Source organism: Macaca mulatta, chromosome 15 (genome assembly GCF_049350105.2).
Source record: "Macaca mulatta isolate MMU2019108-1 chromosome 15, T2T-MMU8v2.0, whole genome shotgun sequence".
In the NCBI taxonomy this organism is placed as follows: Eukaryota; Metazoa; Chordata; class Mammalia; order Primates; family Cercopithecidae; genus Macaca; species Macaca mulatta.
The window spans coordinates 5,228,412-5,249,956 of NC_133420.1; the positions used below are offsets into that span (position 1 = coordinate 5,228,412).

Below are 21,545 nucleotides of genomic sequence, written 5' to 3' on the forward strand. Positions count from 1 at the left end.
GGCCTTTCGTGGGGTCCCCCTAGTTCTGTGCGCCGCATCCTCCTGCTGTCCGACCCATGGACTGACCCCAGCTCAGTCTCAGCCTCAGCCCCAGGGAGCGCAAGTCAGCTCACATCCAGACCTGGCTCAGCCAGGGCCGTGGACACACTGCAAGCCCCCATGCAGCCTCTGGGCAGACCCAGGACTTGCAGGCTAGGGGAGAGTGTGGATGTCATGAGGCAGTAGCATCCCTGTCCCCGCAATGTCCACGGTGACTGTGTGTGTATGTGTCCTCGGGCCGGCATAAAGGAGCAGATGCCCTGTGTCCAGCTACAACCCCCTCCCAAAGGAGCCTGCAGCAAAGAAGAGTTGCTGGGAGGAAGATCACCCTGCTTTATTGCCTGGGCCTTAAGATAATCAAGAGTGTCCCTCTCCAGCTAGGGCCTGGGATTCCGTTTCAGGAGCTCGGGCTGAGCGGCCACCTTCCTGGTGGGTCCGTGCCCCAGTCCCTGGTGGGAAGGGGCTGACGCCCCTGACAACAGCCACCCCGAATGTCTGGGCACTGCCTGAGTCACCTTTGCTGAGGCCTGGGTCCTGGCCCTGGCAGGGTGGGCTGGGCTAGGAGATGACACAGCAGCAGCAGCTGTGGCAGCGGCAGAACGGGGGGCAGTGGCAGCAGCGGCAGCAGGGGCAGCAGCAGCAGTGGTGGGCGATGTCATCGCCACGCCCCACGGGCGGAGGGCCAGCATAGGTCAGTCCGGCCGGGCGCTGACTGCTGTTGTAGGGGTTGCCAGGCTGCTGCCAGGCCTGATGGTTCTGGATGGGGGCAGCCCTCTGGTCACCCTTGGTGCCCTTGGGCCCTGGGACCTCAGTCGGCTGCAAGAGGCGGGTTGGCTCCGGGGCACAGGGCCCCACTGGCAGCGGCTGCATCTCCGAGGATGAGGAACAGGGGGAAGCCACCTCTAACTGCTGCCCCAGGTCAGGCCGCAGGTGAGCCCGGGGGATGCTGATGTGGGCATATGGGTTCTTGACGACCATCTCTTGGGGGTCCATGGTCCAGCCTGCAGGGGGTGGGCAGAGAAGACAGATACGGACTCAGCGGAGTAGGAGGCTGCCCACGAGCCTGCGGCCCAAGAAAGCCCCCACCCAGGAGCGGCGTGCCTTGTCCTAGGCCAGCATCCCCAAGGCATCAGTGCCTCGGGTGCTGTCACCTCCAAATGTCTGTGCGAGGCTAGTGTCATGGGTGTGAGCCAAGTGTCAGTGAGCAGCAAGGGCCGGTGTCTCCCAGCTGCCACCCCTGCCAGGGATCCTCCCCCTGCCCTGGCAGCATTGGTCCTGGGATGGAGCTGGGAATGGCTGGTGGAGGCTGAGAGATGGGAGAGAAGGGGGTTGACCCTGCAGTGCCCCTGAGTTCAGGGCAGTCCCGGCGGCCGAGGGCTCACCTGTGGTAGCAGCGTGGCAGTCTGTCCTTTCGGTCTTCTGAGCTCTAGGTCCCAGTGCCTGAGTTGAGCGACTGGCAGCCGCCTTTTCCCTCCTTGGAAGGGGCGGGGCAATGGGGCGGGGCTCAGAGATAGGGGCGGGGCAATGGGGCGGGGCTCAGAGATGGGGTTCCCAAGACCCCAAGAGGCCCCAGCAACGGGAGCACGGCAGCTGGCCCACTCCTCCTCCTCAGGTGGGCAGCAGCCCAGGCCTGGGCTTTGAGGGGCACTGCCAAACCGGTGACTCAGACCTTCACATCTGGGGCATGGCCGGGGCCCTAAAGGGCATCTGCAACTTGCCAGAGAGGAGGGCAGGAGGTGAGCCTGAGGTCATGGCTCTGGAAAGGAAGTGGGGTGAGGCCCTCAGATTCCCGGACCTGCAGTCCCCAGCCATTGCTCACACATCTCAAAGCCCCGGCTGAGGCAGGGCCTCTAAGTCTCTGAGCCTCTACTTAAGCAGAAACCAAGATGTTTGAGAGCCTTAGGCTCTTGGAGGCTTTCTGCTTTTTTTTTTTTTTTTTTTTTTTTTTTTTGAGATGGAGTCTTGCTCTGTTGCCCAGGCTGCAGTGCAGTGGCGTGATCTTGGCTCACTGCAACCTCTGCCTCCTGGGTTCAAGCGATTCTCCTGCTTCAGCCTCCCGAGTAGCTGGGATTACAGGCACCCACCACCACGCCTGGCTAATTTTTTGTATTTTTAGTAGAAACAGGGTTTCACTATGTTGGCCAGGATGGTTTCAAACTCCTGACCTCAGGTGATCTGCCTGCCTCGGCCTCCCAAAGTGCTGGGATTACAGGCCTGAGCCACCGCGCCCGGCCGATTTCTGTTTGAGACAGGGTCTCACTTTTCCATCCAGGCTGAGGTGCAGTGGCATGATCTGGCTCACTGTGGCCTCAACCTCCTGAGCTCTAGTGATCCTCCCACCTCGGCCTCCTGAGTAGCTGGGAGGACTACAGGTACACCACCGGGCCGGCGGATTCTTCATAGAGACCTAGGTCTCACTATGTTGCCTAGGCTGATCTCAAACTCCACCTCCCAAAGTGCTGGATTCCAGGCGTGAGCCACCGTGCCCAGTGGCTTTTCTGCTTTTTTCACTAATAAAAAATGTTTGATTTGCACGTTTTGTCACAGGTCTTATCTTACAATCAATGACACGGGCTTTAAACACTACTGACGTTTTTAGCTCATTTCTCGAACTGCAGTTACTCTCTGGCTGGCAGGCGTGGGGGCCACACGCGTCCCCCCAGCGTCCCCACCCTGGGCCCCCCGCCTCCAGCTGAGCACCGGCGGAGGCAGGGGTGCAGCGGGCACCGGGGAGTGCCGCGGGGGCGACCCATGCCTTGGGGCCCAGGGGAGCACCAGGAAGGGCGGGGTCCAGTCAGACGTGGCCTGTGTGGGGCCAGTCAGACCGGTCGGGACATGAGTTCAGGCAATCCGGCCCCGATTTGGGGAGAACTGGGTGCTGGTGGGGACCCAAAACTTAAGAGGCCGGCGACAGAGGTCCACTGCGCAGGCGCCGGAAGCCCCGCTCACCGCTCTGCCTGCCCCTTGCGTGGCGCCTATAGCGCATGCGCTAACAAGGCAGGTCCAGGCCGTGGAAATTTTATTTCCCAGAAGCCTCCGCGCTCCAGGGTTTCCCGAAAGACCCGGTTCGGATGTGACCAAGACTCGGCTTGGGGTTCCCCAGCACTGAATGGCGGAGCTGTAAAGGCCGGGCCTGGGGGGCGGAGCCTTGTGATGGGGCGGGGCCTCATCCTTACGGGGCAGGGTCTCGCGGAGGGGGCGGGGCCTGCGGCCTGGTGCTTCCTCGGGCGCGCGCCGGGTCGGCGAGCAGAACCTGCGGCGGAGCTGGGCTCCCGGCCCTCTCCAGGCCCAGGCTGCCTCAGTTGCCCCACCATCTTGCCAGGGCCCCGTAAGGACCCCTCCAGCAGCGCCCCTGTCACCCGCACAGCTCTCCCTATTGCTCTTCTGAGTGACACTAGCCCGAGGCCCCATGGAGGGGCCAAGCCAGACCCTATGGGCAGGGCCGCTCCTCCAGCCTGTTTTGCCCACGCGAGCTCCCGCACCAGGGGCACCGTCCCCTCTGAGCTCAGCACTCTGCAGGCCCTGGGGCTCTGCCTAGAGCAGGTGCGGTCTGGCCAGTCCAGCGGAGAGAGGAGCTGAAGGAGGCCAGGCTGTTCAGGGCCAGGTGCGGGGCCAGAGCTGGTCACAGCGTGGCAGCGGAGGCCCTCGAAGCCCTGGTCCGCTGCCCCACGGTGACCAGCAAGCCCGAGGGCTCCACAGGCAGAAGGCGGACCCAGGAAGGCAGGGAAGCCCCGGGTGAGGAAGCGGAGAGGCCCCGGGCCTGCGCGCTGGAGTGCCGGAGGCCACCCTGTCTGGGCAGGTGCGGTCCTCAGGGCCGCCTGCGCGCCGCACTGGGCTGCCAGCCTGTCCTTCGCGCACTCCCACCGGACCCGTCCGTCCACCGGCGTCGGCCCTCTGACCCGCTCCACCTGCCCAGCTCTTGCCCCTTAGGGTGACAGCACCCTCTCTGAGCTGCGGCACCGGGCATGGGCGAAGCCGGAGGACTCGGGGACTTCCCATGGGGCGGGGGGCGGGGGCAGGCACCGGTGGGCTCTGGAACCAGCTCCCCTGGGATCCACCGCGCAGGTCCCCTCCCTCTCCCTCCAGCGTCCTGAGGCCTCCTAGTGTGAGGGAGGAGAACAGCCGGATTCCCCTCCTGAATTTGGAGGCGGGAGGCTTGACCAGGACCCAGGGTCAGCCTGGAAAGAACTGGGGGAGACGCGGGGGTCCTGCCCCCCACGCAGTCCGCCAGCGAGGGCGACGCCGGGAGCGGACCGAGGGGCGGCCGGGAGGCTGGCCCCGCCCCGCAGACCCCGCGCGGGTCCCCAGACGGGGGGTGGCGCTGCGGGCGCGGGCGGGCGCCGCGCGCACTGCGGTCCCCGCGCCTCCGCCGCAGAGCGCGCCACGCTCCGCACGCACCTGCCGCCGCCGCCGCCGCGCCGAAACCCGCGCCCCGCGCCCGCGCCCGCGCCCCTCGGTGCCGCCCGGGCCCTGCCATCGCCTGAGGTCGCTGCGGCCGCCGCGGGAGCCGCCGGAGCCCCCCAAGCTGCCAGGCCAAGACGCGGGCGCCGCGTCCGGGCCTGCCTTTGAGACAACCTCTGCGGCGGCGGCGCGCGGCCGGGACGCCAGGCTGGGGCAGGTGAGCGCAGGGGGCGGGGGCCGGGGGCGGACTCAGCGCCCCTCCCCACGCGACGGGGGTCGGCCCTCGGGAAGGTGCGTCTGGCCTTGGAGGCGGGGACCGGGGAGGGGGTTGGGTTCCAAGCCCCGCGGAGGTCGGGATCCCACGACTGAGGTCAGGGTCAGAGGTCGGGCGCCCGGTCCTTTGTGCCCGGCGAGGGCTAGGGTGGAGGTAGCCCGAGCACTGCCCTCACGCCGTCTCTCACCTGCAGCTCAGGCCTGGTCCAGGCCTCGCCTCTGCTCCTGCCGCGGAGCCTGCCGCCCGGGTCCTCCTGCAGCCAGCGCTTCGGCTAGCTGCCTTCCCTGGGCGCCCTGTCCTGGAGCCATGGGGCCCACCCAGCCCCTGCCTGCCCCGATGTCCCGGCCCGCGGCCTGCTGACCTCGGCTACAGGGGGAGCCCCCCCCGCGCCCCCTCGCCAGCCTCAGCAGCCAGAGACCCTGGGTGAGACCCTGGGCCAGACCCCCAGCCCAGGGCAGCCTCCCACACCCCCCTGCCCCCGCCTGCCTCCCCCTCCCCCACCCCTTCCTCCTCCTCCCAGGACTGGACCAGAGAAGCCACTGTGGCCACTGGGGGGGGCCCTGCGCCCCCAACTCTCGCCGGCTGCCCCTAGTAGGAGTCCACGGGCTGGCCGGGGGCTCCCTCAGGCCTGGCGAGACCAGGATGCTGCCCCGTCACCTGCCCCCCAGCCCCACACAACGCCCCCACCCACCCGAACATCCAGTCTGACTGGAGACAGCCGGATGCCCTCTGACCCCGGGCCCGAGGCGGGCAGTGGCTGGCCGGGCCTCCTCATGTCCTGCCTGAAGGGCCCCCATGTCATCCTCAAGATGGAGGCCATGAAGATTGTCCACCCTGAAAAGTTCCCTGAGCTACCGGCTGCCCCCTGCTTCCCGCCTGCTCCCCGGTCCACCCCAACTCTGGCACCCAAGCGTGCCTGGCCCTCAGACACAGAGATCATTGTCAACCAGGCATGTGGGGGGGACATGCCTGCCTTGGAAGGGGCACCCCATACCCCGCCGCTGCCGCGGCGGCCCCGTAAGGGAAGCACAGAGCTGGGCTTTCCCCGTGTAGCCCCAGAGGATGAGGTCATTGTGAATCAGTACGTGATTCGGCCCGGCCCCTCGGCCTCGGCGGCTTCTTCGGCAGCGGCAGGCGAGCCCCTGGAGTGCCCCACCTGTGGGCACACCTACAACGTCACCCAGCGGCGGCCCCGTGTGCTGTCCTGCCTGCACTCTGTGTGTGAGCAGTGCCTGCAGATTCTCTACGAGTCCTGCCCCAAGTACAAGTTCATCTCCTGCCCCACCTGCCGCCGCGAGACTGTGCTCTTCACCGACTACGGCCTGGCCGCGCTGGCTGTCAACACATCCATCCTGAGCCGCCTGCCGCCCGAGGCGCTGACAGCCCCATCCGGGGGTCAGTGGGGGGCTGAGCCCGAGGGCAGCTGCTACCAGACCTTCCGGCAGTACTGTGGGGCCGCGTGCACCTGCCATGTGCGGAACCCACTGTCCGCCTGCTCCATCATGTAGTAGTGCCTGCCCGCCCGCCACTGCCCGCTGAGCCTCACTCGCCGCTTCTTCAGGGACCCAGCCCTGCCCTGCCACCCGCTGACCCTTCCTTCCCCACCATGGCTTCTGGCCCCACCCCAAGTGGCATTGTCGCTGCAGCCAACTTTGCCATTAAAACTCTTTGCCAAAGTTTGCACCTGTTCCCTGGACTGAAGCTTGCTCCTGTGGGCTGTGCTCAGGCCTAGGCCTATGGTGGGCACCCAGGGCTGCAATCCAGACAGGGTCCAGCTTGGAGCTTCCAGAGAGAGGCCCAGCACTGCTCAGGGTGGGCCTGCTCTGCGCACTGGGGGCTGGGCTGGGCTGTGAGCGTGGGTGCAAACCCCCACACGTACAGTGGGCTGCTTATGTGCGCCTGGCGGGGCTGTGTGGTGGGTGTACAGAGCCACCCCAGCTGGGCGGAGGGACATTTTCAATGGTATGGGGGACAATTCAGTTGATTTCCCTCCTGGTGCCCACCTGGCCCTGAGCACCCACCTGGATCTTCCAAGGTTGTGAGGGGCATCTGTCTATGGGCATCTGTGCAGGGGTTAGGGACAAAGACCGGCTGAGAGGGTGGTAGGGGAAGAAGGACCCAGCGCCTCCTGTCTGGCACCTGGACCACCTGGGTGTGAGGAAGAGTCCGCCCCAAGCTGGGTGTGGTGTCTCACGCCTGAAATCCCAGCACTTCAGTAGGCCAAGGCGGATGGATCACCTGAGGTCAGGAGTTCAAAACGAGGCTGGCCAACGTGGTGAAACCTCTTCTCTACTAAAAATACAAAAAAATTAGCCAGGTGTGGTGGCGCGTGCCTGTAATTCCAGCTATTCAGGAGGGTGAGGCAAGAGAATTGCTTGAACTCAGGAGGTGGAGGTTGCAGTGAGCAGAAATCGTGCCACTGCACTCCAACCTGAGCAACAGAGTGAGACTCTGTCTCAAAAAAAAAAAAAAAAAAAGAGCCCGCCCAGATGGTGAAAATGGGGTAACAAAGACAAGCAATAACAATGGCATCCCCAGGAGCTGGTTTATTGAAAGCTGCTTCATGTTCGGGCTCAGTGCTCCATCTCTCGCTGGGCCACCGATGTCTCCATCCCAGGTGTGGTGACATGAGGGTGTGCAGAGGCAGAGCTGGGCCTGGTGCTTATGTTCCAAGGTCTGGGTGGGCCCTTGTCCCCTGCAATAAAGGCCAGCACCGACCCCCGGCTGGTCCAGGCCTGACCAGGTGGGGAGAGGAGCCTTTGCAGGCTGAATTTTCGCAGCATGGGCCCCTCCCCCGGCTGGCCTGACCTTCAGGGACATGCACTGGCCCTTATCTGAACACAAAGTGGGCAGAGTCCCTGCCCTCTCCAAGGAACTCGCTGCTGTATCTCTGTTCACTTTCATGCCTGCTGTGCCTGGCTGGCCCTTGGAGGGGGAAGTGTGGCCAGCATCGGCCCATGGCCAGTATGGTGCCCGTCTACTGCAGGGTGAATGGGGCCCTGCTCACAGACCTTCCTGCTGGTCCAGCCTCCTCCAGAAGCTGTCCTTGGGCACCAGTGTCCTTGGGTTCAGCTAGTGTCTGGGCAGCAGTACAGCCATGGACTCTGGCAGGGTCAGGCTCCTGGGTAGCCCTGGTCGTGGGTTCAGCAATGGGAGGTCTTGATTGAAGGCCACTGCCCTGGACCCAACCTTGGGTTTTTCAGCCTGGTCATCAGGCCTCACAGCACCCAGGCATGGGGACGTGGGTCAGTCTGGGCCCCCTGGCCTGTTGGCGTCAGGGTTGTCCTGGGCTCTGCTCAGCGGCCAGAGTGGTCCAGCAGCATGAAAAGCAGCCCCAGCAGCACGAGTGGCGTGAAGACCAGCAGCAGCCCCAGCAGCTCAAGGGCCAGCAGGCTCAGCAGCACCAGGCGGCGGGCACAGGGTCCCCGCTCCCGCAGGGCCCAGAGCCGGGCACCCAGGCAGGGGGGACAGGGCAGGAAGGGCAGGCAGCCCCGGCCGCCCGCGGGCCCTGCCAGGAAGCGCAGGTGGTAGCGGTGCTCCAGGGAGCCCCAGGGCCCAGGGTTGCGGTGCTGGGGTGCAGGGGTCTCTCGGCGGGGCTGGTGTGAGGGCCCGTCGGCCTGTAGCAGCTCCTCCTGCAGTCGGCAGATCTCCCACTCCAACATGGGCGTCTTCTGACGGCACAGCGGGCAGCGCACCCGGCCCAGGTCGGCACTGGGGGCCGAGCCCAGAAGCCTGTGCAGGCAGCCCGTACACAGGCCATGGCCGCAGTTCAGCAGGGCCAGGCGGTACTCTCCGGCCCCGTAAGGCTCTGTGCAGATTGGGCACTCCTCCTCTTCCCCCTGCCCCGCTGCCTGCTCTCTCCCCTCCTCCTTCCACGTTGGAAGGGCCCAGGCACCCTCCATGGCCACGGCCCCCAGCAGGGGCTCACTGGCTAGAGTCTCGGCACCTTGGGGGGGCCCAAGGTCATTCCCTTCACTTGCTGGCACTTGGCACACAGGGTCCAGGCACTCAAAGCCCAGAAAAGGTCCAGGTGGACTGACATGCCCAGAGCTGGAGTCGGCCGGGTGGAGGGTGGGGGCCCCAGGGCACGGTTCAGGGGTGGTGGCCCTGGGGCAGGAGTCAGGATAGGAGGGCAGGGACCCCAGGGCGGCAACAGGGGCGGCCCTCAAGGGGAAGCAGGGTCTGGGCTCCACCAGGGCTCTGGCACTGACCTCCCGGCTGGCTCTCCTCACTGGAATTGGACTTTACTGGGGCCCCAGCAAGGCTGGCCTGCTCTGGGTGGATCCTGGGCCCACACGGTGCCGTCCACAGTCAGATCTGGCTGGAACCCAGCCTCAGCCATGTTTAGTACTGTGCCAGCGACCCGCCGACCACAGATAGCGACTCCGAGACAGCGAGGCGGGTGTGAACAGCCACCGGACTCCTCCAACAGGACTTTTCTTCCCAGTGCCTAAAACCCCTCCCAGGGGCGGGCCTGCACCAACCACGCCCCCTCCCGCCGCTCCTCTTTCCGGCAGCCTCGACTCCCTGGTAGGACTGACGGACGGCTTGGCTACACCTTCCCAGCACCTGCCCGGAACCTGGTCTTGGCGATCAGACCTTAGCTGACCCACCAAGCCCTTGAGAACGAGGCAGTCAGGGCGCATATCACATTAGAGACAGACAGAAGAGCTGCAGAGGCCACTGGGGTACAGGCAGCCCAGCAAGGGTGCACCATGGCACCCACCCACCCAGCACCCAGGGCACTGGGAGGAGCTAGAGGAAAGAAGCCTGTGCTAGAAGCAGCCACTCAAAGGCCACCATTTACTGCAAGGGCTTTCCTGGGACCAGGAGAGAACAGGTTGCTCTAGCCTGGGACACCCCCACTGCTCTCAGGGAGCTGGTATCTTAGTGGCGTCTGAGCACAGCCTGAGCCCTGTGGAGGTGCGGGGGCAGTGACTGGAATGTGCTGCTTGGCAGGTTGCAGCGGCCGAGGTGGCCCCAGGGCAGAGGAGTGCAGTGCAGCCTCATGGGTGCCCTATGCCACCCCTGGTGCCCATGGGGCTGCTGATGCCATCCTGGGTCACTTCACTGGTGAGGTGAAGGGGCCCAGGTCACCACCTTGACTGGGAAGGGGGTAGGGGGGACGAGGACACAGCTCACTGTCAGGGTGTGGGAGGGGAGGGCTGGCTGGGCAGAGGGTGCAGTGGGGTCAGGGTTCAAAGGGTGGGATCCAGAGTCAACGGGAGTGTGGCTGTGCTCAAGAGCTGGCTGTTCCCAGAGGACCAGCTGGCTGGTCTGAGAGGACGACAGCTGCTGGCCAGGAGCTCCCTCGTGGACGCCTTCCTGGGCTCCCAGAAGGATGGCCATCAGAGGGGGCACGGGCAGCCTCGGGCCTCAGGCCCACGTCTCGGTCTGGAAGCGCTGTGTCCGCTGGAGCCTGGCTAGATACGCGGCTGCATCGGGGCTGCAGAGTCCGCCGTCCTCCTGGAAGATGGACATCAGGGCCTCCGAGACGTCCGCTGGCATGGACTTGGCGTTGCTAGAGGGGTAGGTCGCAGAAGGCTCAGTGAGGCCCGGCACCCAGGGACTGGGCCCAGTCCTGCTGCACCAACGTCAGCTCACCCTGCCAGGTAGAAGTATGCGCCCTGGCGATCCAGCAGTTCCCACACGAGCGACCCCAGCTCCCGGAGCCGGTGCTGCACGTACACTTTCTTCTCCTGTAGGGCAGAGAACAGGGCCGACAGCTGAGTCTGAGCCCCCTCCCCTCCCTTCCCAGCCCCTGAGCACACACACCTGTTCCCGGGAGAAGGCAGGGACAAGGGTCAGACAGTCCCGCATCTCCAGCTCCTGCCACTCCGCCTCCCAGTAGAAGTCTTGGTCCCGCCAGCGGCAGCCAAAAAACAAGAAGTTTCCTAGGGAAATGCAGGGTGCTCTTGGCCACAGGTCCTTGAGGTTCAGCTGGGGAGTGCCGGCCACAACCCTGCCCTGGGACCCTGGGTGCTCACTGGTCTGGCCCTGGGCCACACGCTCCTGGATGGCTGCTCGGAAGGGGGCTACCCCAGTGCCGGGCCCCACCATGATCACGGGGGTGTCTGGTGTCTCTGGGAAGGCCAGACTCCCAGGCCGCACCCAGAGGGGCACCCGGACAGGACCTATTGCAGGAGGGAAGTGGTATGAAGAGGGTCAAAGACCTGTGCTTCGTCTGCTAGGGCCCTAGCCCAGCATTTGCGTGAGCGTGGGCGAGAAGGGGATGCTGGCCCACGGCCCCCACCCTGGGAGCAGGGGTCACCTTGCCCAGGGTCCAGGGATGCCAGCCAGGAGGAGCAGAGCCCCCGGCGGGGCTCCTTGAGGCGAGTCTGGAACTGCACGACAGCCACGAGGATCTGCAGCCGTGAGGGGTGAGCCTGGGGAGGACAGCGAGGAGGATGAGGGGTGAACCTGGGGAGGACGGCAGGGAGGGTGAGGGGTGAGCCTGGGGAGGACAGCGAGGGGGATGAGGGGTGAACCTGGGGAGGACGGCGGGGGGGGTGAGGGGTGAGCCTGGGGAGGACGGCGGGGGGGGTGAGGGGTGAGCCTGGGGAGGACGGCGGGGGGGTGAGGGGTGAGCCTGGGGAGGATGGCGGGGGGGGTGAGGGGTGAGCCTGGGGAAGACGGCGGGGGGGTGAGGAGCGAGCCTGGGGAGGACGGCGGGGAGGGGGTGAGGGGTGAGCCTGGGGAGGATGGCGGGAAGGGGGTGAGGGGTGAGCCTGGGGAGGACGGCAGGGAGGGGGTGACGGGTGAGCCTGGGGAGGATGGCAGGGGGGGTGAGGAGCAAGCCTGGGGAGGATGGTGGGGGGCGGTGAGCCTGGGGAGGACGGCGGGGAGGGGGTGAGGGGTGAGCCTAGGGAGGATGGCGGGGGGGGGGTGAGCCTGGGGAGGATGGCGGGGGGGGTGAGCCTGGGGAGGATGGCGGGAGGGGGGTGAGGGGTGAGCCTGGGGAGGACGGCGGGAGGGGGGTGAGGGGTGAGCCTGGGGAGGACGGCAGGGAGGGGGTGAGGGGCAAGCCTGGGGAGGATGGTGGGGGGGGTGAGCCTGGGGAGGATGGCGGGGGGGGGTGAGCCTGGGGAGGATGGCGGGAGGGGGGTGAGGGGTGAGCCTGGGGAGGACGGCAGTGAGGGGGTGAGCCTGGGGAGGATGGTGGGGGTGGGGGTGGTGGAACAAGGCTGCCCTCACCTGTGCCTGGGCCATGGGCCCCACCTACCTGCCCCAGGGGCAGTCTGAGTGGGGGGCGTCAACTGCTCAGAGGGCAGCCCCTGCCTACAAAGCCCCACAGCCACGGTCCCAGCTTTCCCAGGGCCGATCCTGGGCTCCACCCACCAGGCCCCTCACCAGCATCGAGGAGGCGATGGAGAAGGCCCTTGGCCGGATAGCAGGGATGAGGTCCAACAGGTAGTCGGGAGGGATAGCAGCAGCTGTGTGCGGGAAGTCACAGAGCACCTAGGCAAAGAGAGTCTCAGGGTGGCTGCAGCGTGGCTGTAGCCTCAGGGGCTGGGCCTGCCGCCCACCCACCTCACCTCCAGGATGGTCCTGCGGGGCCGGTTGCAGTATTCAAAGAGCTCCTCCTGGCCTTGGGCAGAACTGAACTCCAGCAGCTTCTCCCGCTCCAGCTCATGGAGAGATAGACAGGCCAGGAGCTCGAAGAAGGAGCGGCGAGGCACGCTGGCGATGTCCAGGTAGTGGGACACGAGGTGCCGCATGGAGCAGGGCTGGGGCAGCCTCGTGGGGCAGGAGACATCTGCAGGGTGAGCGGCAGGTCTCCATGGGCTGCGGCGGGGCCCTTGGGGTGGGGGCCCAGGGCACGGGAGAGGGCAGAGAGTCAGGGTGGCCGAGGCTGGGCTCACCTGGCTCCCGTGGCTGCAGCGTGAAGAGCTGGTCAGGGTCCAGGCCCAGCACCTGGCAGAACTGCTGGACATGGGCAGCCGAGTTGGAGGGCTGAATCAGCACCACGTCGCCAGCAGCAAAACTGTATGGAAGAAGCCACCGGGGCTGTGGGGACTCTGCGAGGAAGACGCTGAGGGCCCCGGACGGAAGCCATCCTCTGCAGCCTGGCCTGGCCTCCTCTGAACCCCAGACCCACGGCCCACCTCACTGTGCCCTCCTCGGTCCCCAGCAGTCCCCACTGCATGCTTGGTGTCTTGGGCCGTGCTCAGGCCTCACCTGATGCCAGAGCCCGAGATGTCAAACTCAATCAGCCGAACGTCCTGGAAGTGGGAGGGGCCAGTGACTCTCTGGTTGGAGATCATGGGTGCTAGGAAGGGCTTCGACTCTGACGGGGGCTCCTGAGAGCCGGGGTGAGCTACCCGCTGCCCCTCAGAGCCCATTCTGGGCGCCTCTTGGAGGAACAGCAGGGTGAACTTGGAGGGCAGGCTGTGGGAGGGCATGCTTATCAGACCAGGACCCCTCCCCAGGGGCTGCCCACCCACACGGAAGGGACCCAGGGCAAGGTCCCCAGGCCGGGTTGGGTCTGCTGCGCCTGTGGATGACCCGGGGCCCACACTCACGGGACTCCAGGAGGGATCTCGGCAAGGTCCGGAGGCGGTGGGAGCAGACTCAGAACCCTGTCCCACAAGTCTCGCAGCCAGGGGTCCACAGCAGCGTCGGGCCTGGGAGGGAGCATGTGTGCTGGCCTGAGCAGACCCAGCGTGTGGCCAGACTGTGGAGGTGGGTACCACACCCGCAGACTCACCCCAGCTCATGCTGGTCATCGCCTAGGCACACGGGCAAGAGGGCACTGCCCCCAAGCTGCAGTAGCCGTCGGTGCAGCTTCTTGGCCACGAAGTTGAACCTGTGGAGACAGTGAGGCTGGTCCTGGGCGGAGAGTGGTGCCCAGGCAGAGTGGGACCCAAGAGAGTGGAGCCCGGGTGGAGAGTGGAGCCTGGCAAGGGCCTTCCTCGGGTGGAAAACACGCTCCCCACTGGCTACACCCTAGGAGGGGCACGGCCTCCACACGCCAGGGGCTGCCGAGATCAAGGCAGTGCCAGGGCCCCAAGCAGCAGGTCCTCCGCTGGCGGAGAATGAGCCTGTGTAGGTGGGAGCATGCGGTCTCGTCCCACTGATGGGCCCTCATTCCTGGGCAGGGACTTGAGGCAGCTGATGCCTCCAGGCCCCCAGCCACGGTGTGGGTCACTCCTCAGCTAAGAAACTCTGTGCTGGGGAAGATCCAGGCACCCTCTTAAGGGTCAGTTTCACTTCTCACTCTGGTTCCGAGAGGCATGACTGGCTGCGGGTCACGCTCCTCCCTGGGAACGCCGTCAGCAGCCAGGCTCCCTTCCTCGCCTGAACGAACACTGCATCCCACACTGAGCAACGTCACGCACAGAACTACATCACACACAAAACTATGTCACGCACGGAACTACATCATGCATGGAACAAAATCTCCCAGCAGAACCGGGGTGGCGGCTGCCTCCGATCTTCCTATTCTCTGTTTTTCATCTGAAGTGACTGACACCCCGCTACGCACACAGCTTTTGATGCTTAGTGCTCACCGGACCTGGGCCCTATGTGGACAGTCGGGGTTTTCTCTGTTGTGGGGTCTAAAGATGCCGTTTGCACACTGAACACACTACTCCTTGCTCAGGGTGCAGAGGAGCACTGTGAAAATGCCCAGGAGAAAAGGCAGAGGCGGCCTCTGGGGTGGCAGGAGCGTACAGGGTCCCCCTCCAGGCTTGAAGTCGTGAACACCTCGCAGCACACCTTTTTGTAAAAGTGGGGACCGGCGCCAGGTTGGCCTGTGTGACATCAGCATGGCTCTGAGCCCAGCCCTCTGCCACCCTGCCTGCTCCCCTGTTCCCTCCCTGCAGCGTGAAGCCTGGGGTGCCCACCAGGGAGCGTTGTGGACGAGAAGCCAGCACTGCTGCAAGGGCCCTGTGGCCTGCAGGGGCCGACCCTGGAAGCTGGTCTCTGCCCTCTGCCAGCACACCTGTTGCTCAACCCCCAGAACTGTTCCGTCCACTCACTGTCCCATCCCCTACTCACTTGGTGTATGAGGAGTCCCCGAGGCCCAGGACGGCAAATTCCATCTGACAGAGGGCGGTGGTGGGCAGGTTCTTCCGGAATATAAACCTCCAGAAGTTCTACAGCCGGAGGAAACTCTGAGTCAGAGGCCTCAACCTCTAGGCCAGCCCCACAGCAGGGAGCGAGAGGAGGGTCTCAGGGGAACAGGCAGGGGGCAGAATGGAACTGGACCTATCTGACCAAAACGCAGAATGGAACTGGACCTATCTGACCAAAAGGCAGGGCCCGGGTCCAGCCTGCAGGATGATGGGCACTGGGAGGCAGGGCTGGTCCAGGGCCTGGGGAGACCAGGGCCCACCCTGCCCATGGGAGCCGGACAGCATGCTGTGCACTCTGAGCCTGTGTAGGGCTCCCTTACTGGGACATCACCCTCCTCTGCCCCATGCTCTGAGCTGCCACGAGCAGCTCTGCACTTGGTCTCCAAACTGTCCACCGCCCCAGGAGTCCCTCACCTCCACCTGTCATTTCCCAGCAAAGCATGGGCCTCTGCTCCCTCAATGGGTCTGTACCAGAGGCTCTCACACCTGGACCTCTGAGGTCCTAGTGTCTCTGGGGCCCTCACACCCAGCCCTCTGAGGTTCCAGTGTCGCTGAGACACATCCCCCTTCTTCCGTGGCTGCAAGACCTCGAGCCAACAGGGTCCAGATCCTCTGGTTCCACACCCTGCCTTCCATGGTGGCCTCCCAGCTTGATTGGAGGCCCCCTCTCCCCGATAAGGAGCCTACTGCCCCCTCCCTACCTGGATCCCAGATGGCCTCTGTGTGTGGTCTTCACCACCCACCCACCTCCCCTATCCATGGCCAAGTATGGAGGCTAGAGTAGGGGCCCCAGGCCCCTCTGTGGACAGAGAGGCCCTGGCCTTGTCAGCCCACAGCTCTGACCCTGGCCCTTGACCACCCCTGGCCTCCCGGGAACGCACTGCCTCATCAGCTGCCTCTCTGGGCCACGTTGTGCAAGCAAATGTACCCAGCCTCTTGCCCCCAAGAGCCTCCCTAGCGCCCTGCTGCTGAGACACCCTTGCTTCCTGAATCCCAAAAGGATCTTCGCTGCTCCCTTTGGTGAACTTCCTTCCCGAGAAAAGGGTTCCGGAAAGATCATTTCTGCGACTTTTCCCTCACTCGACTGGCATACGGCTGGGTCTGTCCTGGGATCGGCACCACCGCTGAAGAGCCAGGGCCCCACTGGCCGCCCTTGGGGTGGGTAGGGCACTCTGTCCCCAGAGGCTAACCCCTTCCTGGGCATGGGGCTCTCTGGCTGCAGACCCAGCTCTGGACATTGTTCCTTTCCTGGATAACTTCTTCTCCACCATTGTCTTCTCATTCTGAGGCCACTGGAATGATCTTCGAATTCTAGTATCTGCTTCCTTCCATTTTCTATCTTGCTTTTTGTCATATTTTCTAGGACTTCTCATCTTTTTTTGAGATGGAGTCTCACTCTGTAGCCCAGGCTGGAGTGCAATGGCACAACCTCAGCTCACTGCAACCTCTGCCTCCCAGGTTTAAGTCTTTCTCCTGCCTCAGCCTCACAAGGAGCTGGGATTACAGGCGTGTGCCACCATGCCTGGCTAATTTTTGTAGTTTTAGTAGAGACAGGGTTTCGCCATGTTGGCCAGGCTGGTCTGGAACTCCTAACGTCAAGTGATCCACCTGCCTCAGCCTCCCAAAGTGTTGAGACGAGAGACGTGAGCCACCACGCCCGACCCACCTCGGCCTTCCAAAATGTTGAGATGACAGGCGTGAGCCACCGTGGCCGTTTTTGTTGTTGTTGCTGAGACAGGGTCTCATTCTGTCATCCAAGCTGGAGTGCAGTCTTGAAATCACAGCTCACTGCAACCTTGACCTCCTGGGCTGAAGCAATATTCCCACCTCAGCCTCTCTAGTGGGGATTATAGATGTGCGCCACCACGCCCAGCTAATTTTTTATTTATTTATTTTTGTAAAGACAGGCTCTTGCCATGTTGCCCAGGCTGGTCTCAAACTCCTGGGCTCAAGCAATCCTCCCATACCTTGGCTTCTCAAAGCGCTAGGATTCCAGGCTTGAGCCACTGCACCCAGCCTCTTCTAATCTTTTTTTTTTTTTTTTTTTTTTGAGACAGAGTCTTGCTCTGTCGCCCAGGCTGGAGTGCAACTGCCGGATCTCAGCTCACTGAAAGCTCCGCCTCCCGGGCTTACACCATTCTCCTGCCTCAGCCTCCCGAGTAGCTGGGACTACAGGCACCCACCCCACGCCCGGTTAGTTTTTTTGTATTTTTTAGTAGACGGGGTTTCACCGCGTTAGCCAGGATGGTCTCGATCTCCTGACCTCGTGATCCGCCCGTCTCGGCCTCCCAAATCTTCTAATCTTTTAAAGTTTTTTCATGTCCATTTAAATAATTATTTCTGGCCAGGTGTGGTGGCTCACACCTGCAAACCTAGCACTTTGGGAGGACGAGGCGGGCAGACTGCTCGAACCCAGGAGTTTGAGACCCCATCTCTACAAAAAATACAAAAAAAAAAATTACTTGCATGTGGTGGTGTGCACCTGCAGTCCCTGCTGCCCAGGAGGCTGAGGTGGAAGGATCACCCGAGTCTGCAAGGTCAGAGGGCAGTGAGCGGAGATTGTGCCACTGCATTCCAGCCTGGGCAACAGAGCGAGAGCTCTGTCTCCAGAAAAAAAAAAAAAAGAGAAACAGAAAGAACTGTTTCCTGTTCCTGAGTCTCCAGCTTTGCCCTTGCCCCATGGGGGTCACATCCACTACTGCTTCAGCCTCTGCCCGTCTCTACCTGTTATGCGGGTCCTTCCTCGGGTGGGGTGTGGTTCTTTGTGGTGCATTTGCTTTTACCCAGTCTGGAGTGCAGTGGCAAGATCTCAGCTCACTGCAACCTCCGCTTCCTGGGTTCAAGTGATTCTCCTGCCTCAGCCTCCTGAGTAGCTGGGATTACAGGCGTGCGCCAATACACCCAGCTAATTTTTTGTATTTTTAGTAGAGATGGGGTTTCGTCATGTTGGCCAGGCTGGACTCAAACTCCGGACCTCAGGTGATCCACCCGCCTCGGCCTCCCGAAATGCTGGGATTACAGGCATGAGCCACTGCCTGGTGCCCCGTGGGTTTCTTCACCAGATGGGCAGGGACCTGGTCACTCAGCCTTTGACTGTGGTTCCTCTGTTTTCTCCTGTCTGCTGCAAGGGGCACCTGCCTCACCTACAGCATCATCGGCAAGGAGCCAGGGTCCTCCTGTCTCGCTAGGATAGCCACTAAGACTCGCTCCTGTCTCCAAGGCCATGGGTTCTGGGTCCATGGCCTCTTCAAGGAGCCCCCAGTTCCTGCTGTGGGCATTAGCTGCCCCCTCCAACTCCTGGTCTTCTCTGTGGGTGCCCATACTTGGGACTCTTCCTTTCCTTGTTGACCTGAGTCCCAGCATGAGCACCAGCTTCCTGCCACTGGCTGGCTGAATGCCCAGCCTAGCCCCAGTCCCTCTCCTCTCCCATGCTCTGGGGCTTCCCTATCCCACCATTCCCCTCCCCTGCCTGTGCTCCACTCTGAACCCCCTTCTCTTCCATCCCACTCTATCTGAGACCCCTTGACCTACGCTCAGCTCTCTCTCTAGCCACTGCACATCCCCTGCCGTCCCTACTCAAGTCTTCAGCCTCTTTCTCCTGTCTCTCCCCTGCCAGCAATTAAACATGCTGAGTTTCGGCCGAGCGCGGTGGCTCACGCCTGTAATCCCAGCACTTTGGGCGGCTGAGGCGGGCAGATCACGAGGTCAGGAGATCGAGACCATGCTGGCTAACACGGTGAAACCCCGTCTCTCCTAAAAAATTGCAAAAAATTAGCCGGGCATGGTGGCAGGCACCTGTAGTCCCAGCTACTCGGGAGGCTGAGGCGGGAGAATGGTGTGAACCCAGGAGGCAGAGCTTGCAGTGAGCCGAGATCGTGCCACTGCACTCCAACTTAGGCAACAGAGCAAGATTCCGTCTTAAAACAAAAAACAAAAAACAGAAAACATGCCAGGTTTCTCCCATCTTTTTTTTTGAGACAGGGCCTTGTTCTGTTGCCCAGGTCGGAGTGCAGTGGCCGATCCCGGCTCACTTCAACCTCTGACTCTCTGGTTCAAGTAATTCTCCTGCCTCAGCCTCCCGAGTAGCTCAGATTACCGGCATGCACCACCATGCCCAGCTAATCGTTGTAATTTTAGTAGAGACGGGTTTCACCATGTTGGCCAGGCTGGTCTCGAACTCCTGACCTCGTGATTCGCCTGCCTCAGCCTCCCAAAGTGCTGAGATTACAGGCATGAGCCACTACACCTGGGTCACACTCAAGACATTCTTAAAAGATGCTCTCGGCCGGGCGCGGTGGCTCACGCCTGTAATCCCAGCACTTTAGGAGGCCGAAGCAGGCGGATCACAAGGTCAGGAGATCGAGACCATCCTGGCCAACATGGTGAAACCCCATCTCTACTAAAAATACATTAGCTGGACGAGGTGATGGGCGCCTGTAGTCCCAGCTACTCGGGAGGCTGAGGCAGGAGAATGGTGTGAAGCCGGGAGGCAGAGCTTGCAGTGAGCCGAGATCGCTCCACTGCACTCCAGCCTGGGCGACAGAGCGAGACTCAGTCTCAAAAAAAAAAAAAAGAAAAAAGAAAAAAAAGATGCTCTCCACTCACTCACTGAGTTGCTGATCTCCTGTAACCTGGCTTGTCTCCCCACGAACCACTGAAGCTGCTCTTGCTGATATCACCAACAATCCCTTTGCCAAGAAATCCCATGGATTCCTCTCAGGCTTTATCTTACTCGACTTCTGTGCAGCTTTACATGCTGGAGCCCTTTCTGGAACACCCACTCCTCAGGCCTCTCCTTGGGGATGCTGCACCCTCTCTTCTAGCTGCTTGGTCACTCTCCTGCCCTCCTGGGCTCTAACGTTCTGGGCAGCCTGTCCTGTAGGGAGAGAAGAGCTTCCTCTTCTCACACTTCTGTATTGTGGCTATGTTAACACCTACCTCCCTGTGCCCCAGGATCTTCCTTGGAGCGCTAGTCCTACTGCGCTTCTCCACTTCAATGTCTCCAGGTTCCCTTCCTGCACAACCACCTATTCCCACCGTGTTCTCTTATTTCTGTGGATGGAACCACCATCCATCCAGAGCCCAAATCCCTGTCTTGATTCTGCTTGACCTCTTGAGTCTGTTCCATGTCCTGGGGTCTCTCTCTTCCTAACACCCGTGCAACGCGTCCACTTCTATCTTCTGCCACCACCTTAGCTCAGACTGGTAGCATCTCCTGCCTGTCCTGTGCATCTCATGGCATTATTCTTGCTCTCCTGCTGACCAGTGGCGGTCTTACTAGTGTAGGAACATGACTGGGTCACCCCTACAGTTCCGACAACCCTTCATTTCAAGCCCATCTGCCTTGCCGTGGTTACTCAGGCTCTTTGGACTGGGCCTGGCTTCCTGCCTCTCTTCTCCTCCCCTCTTGCCCCAGTGCACTCCTCAGCTTGGCCACCCTGAGCTGCTTTTCACTTTTCACACAAGCCAAATAATCTTTTTCCTCTGCACAGACTGCTCCTTCTTTCTTGGTGCCTGACTAGCCCTCACGCATTCTTCGGTGACTCAGTTTACACTCTTTTCTTCCAGAAACCTCTGCCTGGGCCCCAAGGCTGGGTGAGATAAGGCTCGATGCCCCTTATCAGTGCTCCTGTGACATATGCTACTTTCCCCAGCTGCAGGTGTTCGCTGGCACTGTCATTGCCCATTAGGTGCTTCTGCTACAGTATGAACTCTGCCAGGACAGAACTATGGCACTGGGTTCACAGCGGGATCCCCAGCACCAGACTGTGCCAAGAATGGAATATGTGCCTAAAAGATGGTCAGAGAATTCAGCAACGTTCCCTGAGAGTCATACAGTCTAGAAATACACAGAAGATCCAGACTAGATGCACATATAGATAGCCCTGGAAAGATAAGAAAGGTTAAAATGGATAATAAGGCTATTTGGTGGCTATGAAGCGTTTATTAGAGAGAGCAACTGGAGCCCCCAGCTCCACTCAGGGACGTCCTCTCAAATCCACCTCTGAAGATGCATGAGATAGAGGAGAGCTATTTACTGCACCTAGACTCCAGGCAATGAAAACGGGATGAGGGTCGAGGGCAGGGATCTGAGGAGCCACATCAGGCCAGCCTTACCTTCATGTTGTCAGGGGGGTCTCCTTGGCCTGTAGTTGCACAAACAAATATCACCAGGGGCTCGTTAATCAGATTCACCTCAACAAAAAGACACACACACGTAAGACCTCCGGCTGTAAGGACTGGGCGTCCTTCCCAAAACTCGACCCCCTTCTCCTTCACTCAGGCTGACAGGGCAGAGGAATTTATGTGAGCGGCCAGACCGTCTTCTCTTTCAGGTTCCAACCTCCTCCAGGTGCTAAACTGAACTCCTCTTCCCAAGCCTCCCCTTTCCCTAAATCCGCCATAAGGGAAAGACCCGCTCTCAGAGATAATGCGACGCCTTTTGGGTCGATGACCCCGAGAAGCGGGCACGCCAGGCCTGTTTGTCCCCCACGCCGAGGCCCTAGCTAGCCCTCACCACCGGGTAGGAGTCCAGGGCCTGCACCCGGCAGCCAAGCCGCCGGCGCCGGGCCTCGCGACCCAGTCTCTCCGACACATCCTGAGCCGTGCCTGTCTGGCTGCCAAAGAGCACCAGAAACTGCGGGTTCGGCATCTGGACGCGCCCGGCTCCAGGTCGGAGACTAAGAACTAGAAGGTAGATCCCGCCGGCCGGGATACAGGGACCGCTCCGCCTTCCGCCGTCGACCGGAAGTGAC

At 62.3% G+C, this 21,545-nt stretch overlaps 4 protein-coding genes and 1 long non-coding RNA gene across 14 annotated transcripts; 2 read left to right on the forward strand and 3 right to left on the reverse strand.

The window, feature by feature from the left end:
• Positions 1 to 348: 348 nt before the first annotated feature.
• CYSRT1 (cysteine rich tail 1) lies at positions 349 to 2,056 on the reverse strand. The gene is made up of 2 exons (XM_015116263.3): positions 1,422 to 2,056; positions 349 to 1,040 (listed from the first exon to the last, which is right to left on the reverse strand). The coding sequence occupies exon 2, from the start codon at positions 1,030 to 1,032 to the stop codon at positions 598 to 600; it is 435 nt and encodes a 144-aa protein (XP_014971749.1). The 5' UTR covers positions 1,033 to 1,040; positions 1,422 to 2,056; the 3' UTR covers positions 349 to 597.
• Positions 2,057 to 3,893: 1,837 nt separating this feature from the next.
• On the forward strand, positions 3,894 to 6,391 carry RNF208 (ring finger protein 208). 5 transcript variants are annotated; one of them, XM_028834290.2, is made up of 2 exons: positions 3,894 to 4,657; positions 4,908 to 5,283. In XM_028834290.2, exons 1-2 carry the CDS (start codon positions 4,037 to 4,039, stop codon positions 5,139 to 5,141), a joined length of 855 nt encoding a protein of 284 aa, XP_028690123.1. In that variant the 5' UTR covers positions 3,894 to 4,036; the 3' UTR covers positions 5,142 to 5,283. The 5 variants fall into 5 exon arrangements, with proteins under 5 accessions (XP_028690123.1, XP_077821315.1, XP_028690124.1 ...); XM_077965189.1 differs by having other exon boundaries at positions 4,408 to 4,731; positions 4,908 to 6,390; XM_028834291.2 differs by having other exon boundaries at positions 4,408 to 4,657; positions 4,908 to 6,390.
• Positions 6,392 to 7,245: 854 nt separating this feature from the next.
• LOC705933 (ring finger protein-like) lies at positions 7,246 to 10,330 on the reverse strand. Its single transcript, XM_015116277.3, has one exon. It carries the CDS (start codon positions 8,614 to 8,616, stop codon positions 8,011 to 8,013), a length of 606 nt encoding a protein of 201 aa, XP_014971763.2. The 5' UTR covers positions 8,617 to 10,330; the 3' UTR covers positions 7,246 to 8,010.
• NDOR1 (NADPH dependent diflavin oxidoreductase 1) lies at positions 7,246 to 21,479 on the reverse strand. 6 transcript variants are annotated; one of them, XM_077967008.1, is made up of 15 exons: positions 21,308 to 21,479; positions 20,908 to 20,985; positions 16,457 to 16,599; positions 14,714 to 14,811; positions 13,422 to 13,520; positions 13,237 to 13,338; positions 12,893 to 13,102; positions 12,577 to 12,698; positions 12,250 to 12,470; positions 12,065 to 12,172; positions 10,986 to 11,100; positions 10,702 to 10,848; positions 10,490 to 10,608; positions 10,319 to 10,413; positions 7,246 to 10,235 (listed from the first exon to the last, which is right to left on the reverse strand). In XM_077967008.1, the coding sequence occupies exons 4-15, from the start codon at positions 14,755 to 14,757 to the stop codon at positions 10,091 to 10,093; spliced, it is 1,527 nt and encodes a 508-aa protein (XP_077823134.1). In that variant the 5' UTR covers positions 14,758 to 14,811; positions 16,457 to 16,599; positions 20,908 to 20,985; positions 21,308 to 21,479; the 3' UTR covers positions 7,246 to 10,090. The 6 variants fall into 6 exon arrangements, with proteins under 6 accessions (XP_077823134.1, XP_077823133.1, XP_077823131.1 ...); XM_077967007.1 differs by lacking the exon at positions 16,457 to 16,599 and having other exon boundaries at positions 20,908 to 20,936; XM_077967005.1 differs by lacking the exon at positions 16,457 to 16,599 and having other exon boundaries at positions 10,986 to 11,079.
• Positions 16,807 to 21,519, forward strand: LOC144334945 (uncharacterized). The gene is made up of 2 exons (XR_013405257.1): positions 16,807 to 17,588; positions 19,538 to 21,519. It is a non-coding gene; the product is annotated as an uncharacterized LOC144334945 (long non-coding RNA).
• Positions 21,520 to 21,545: the final 26 nt, after the last annotated feature.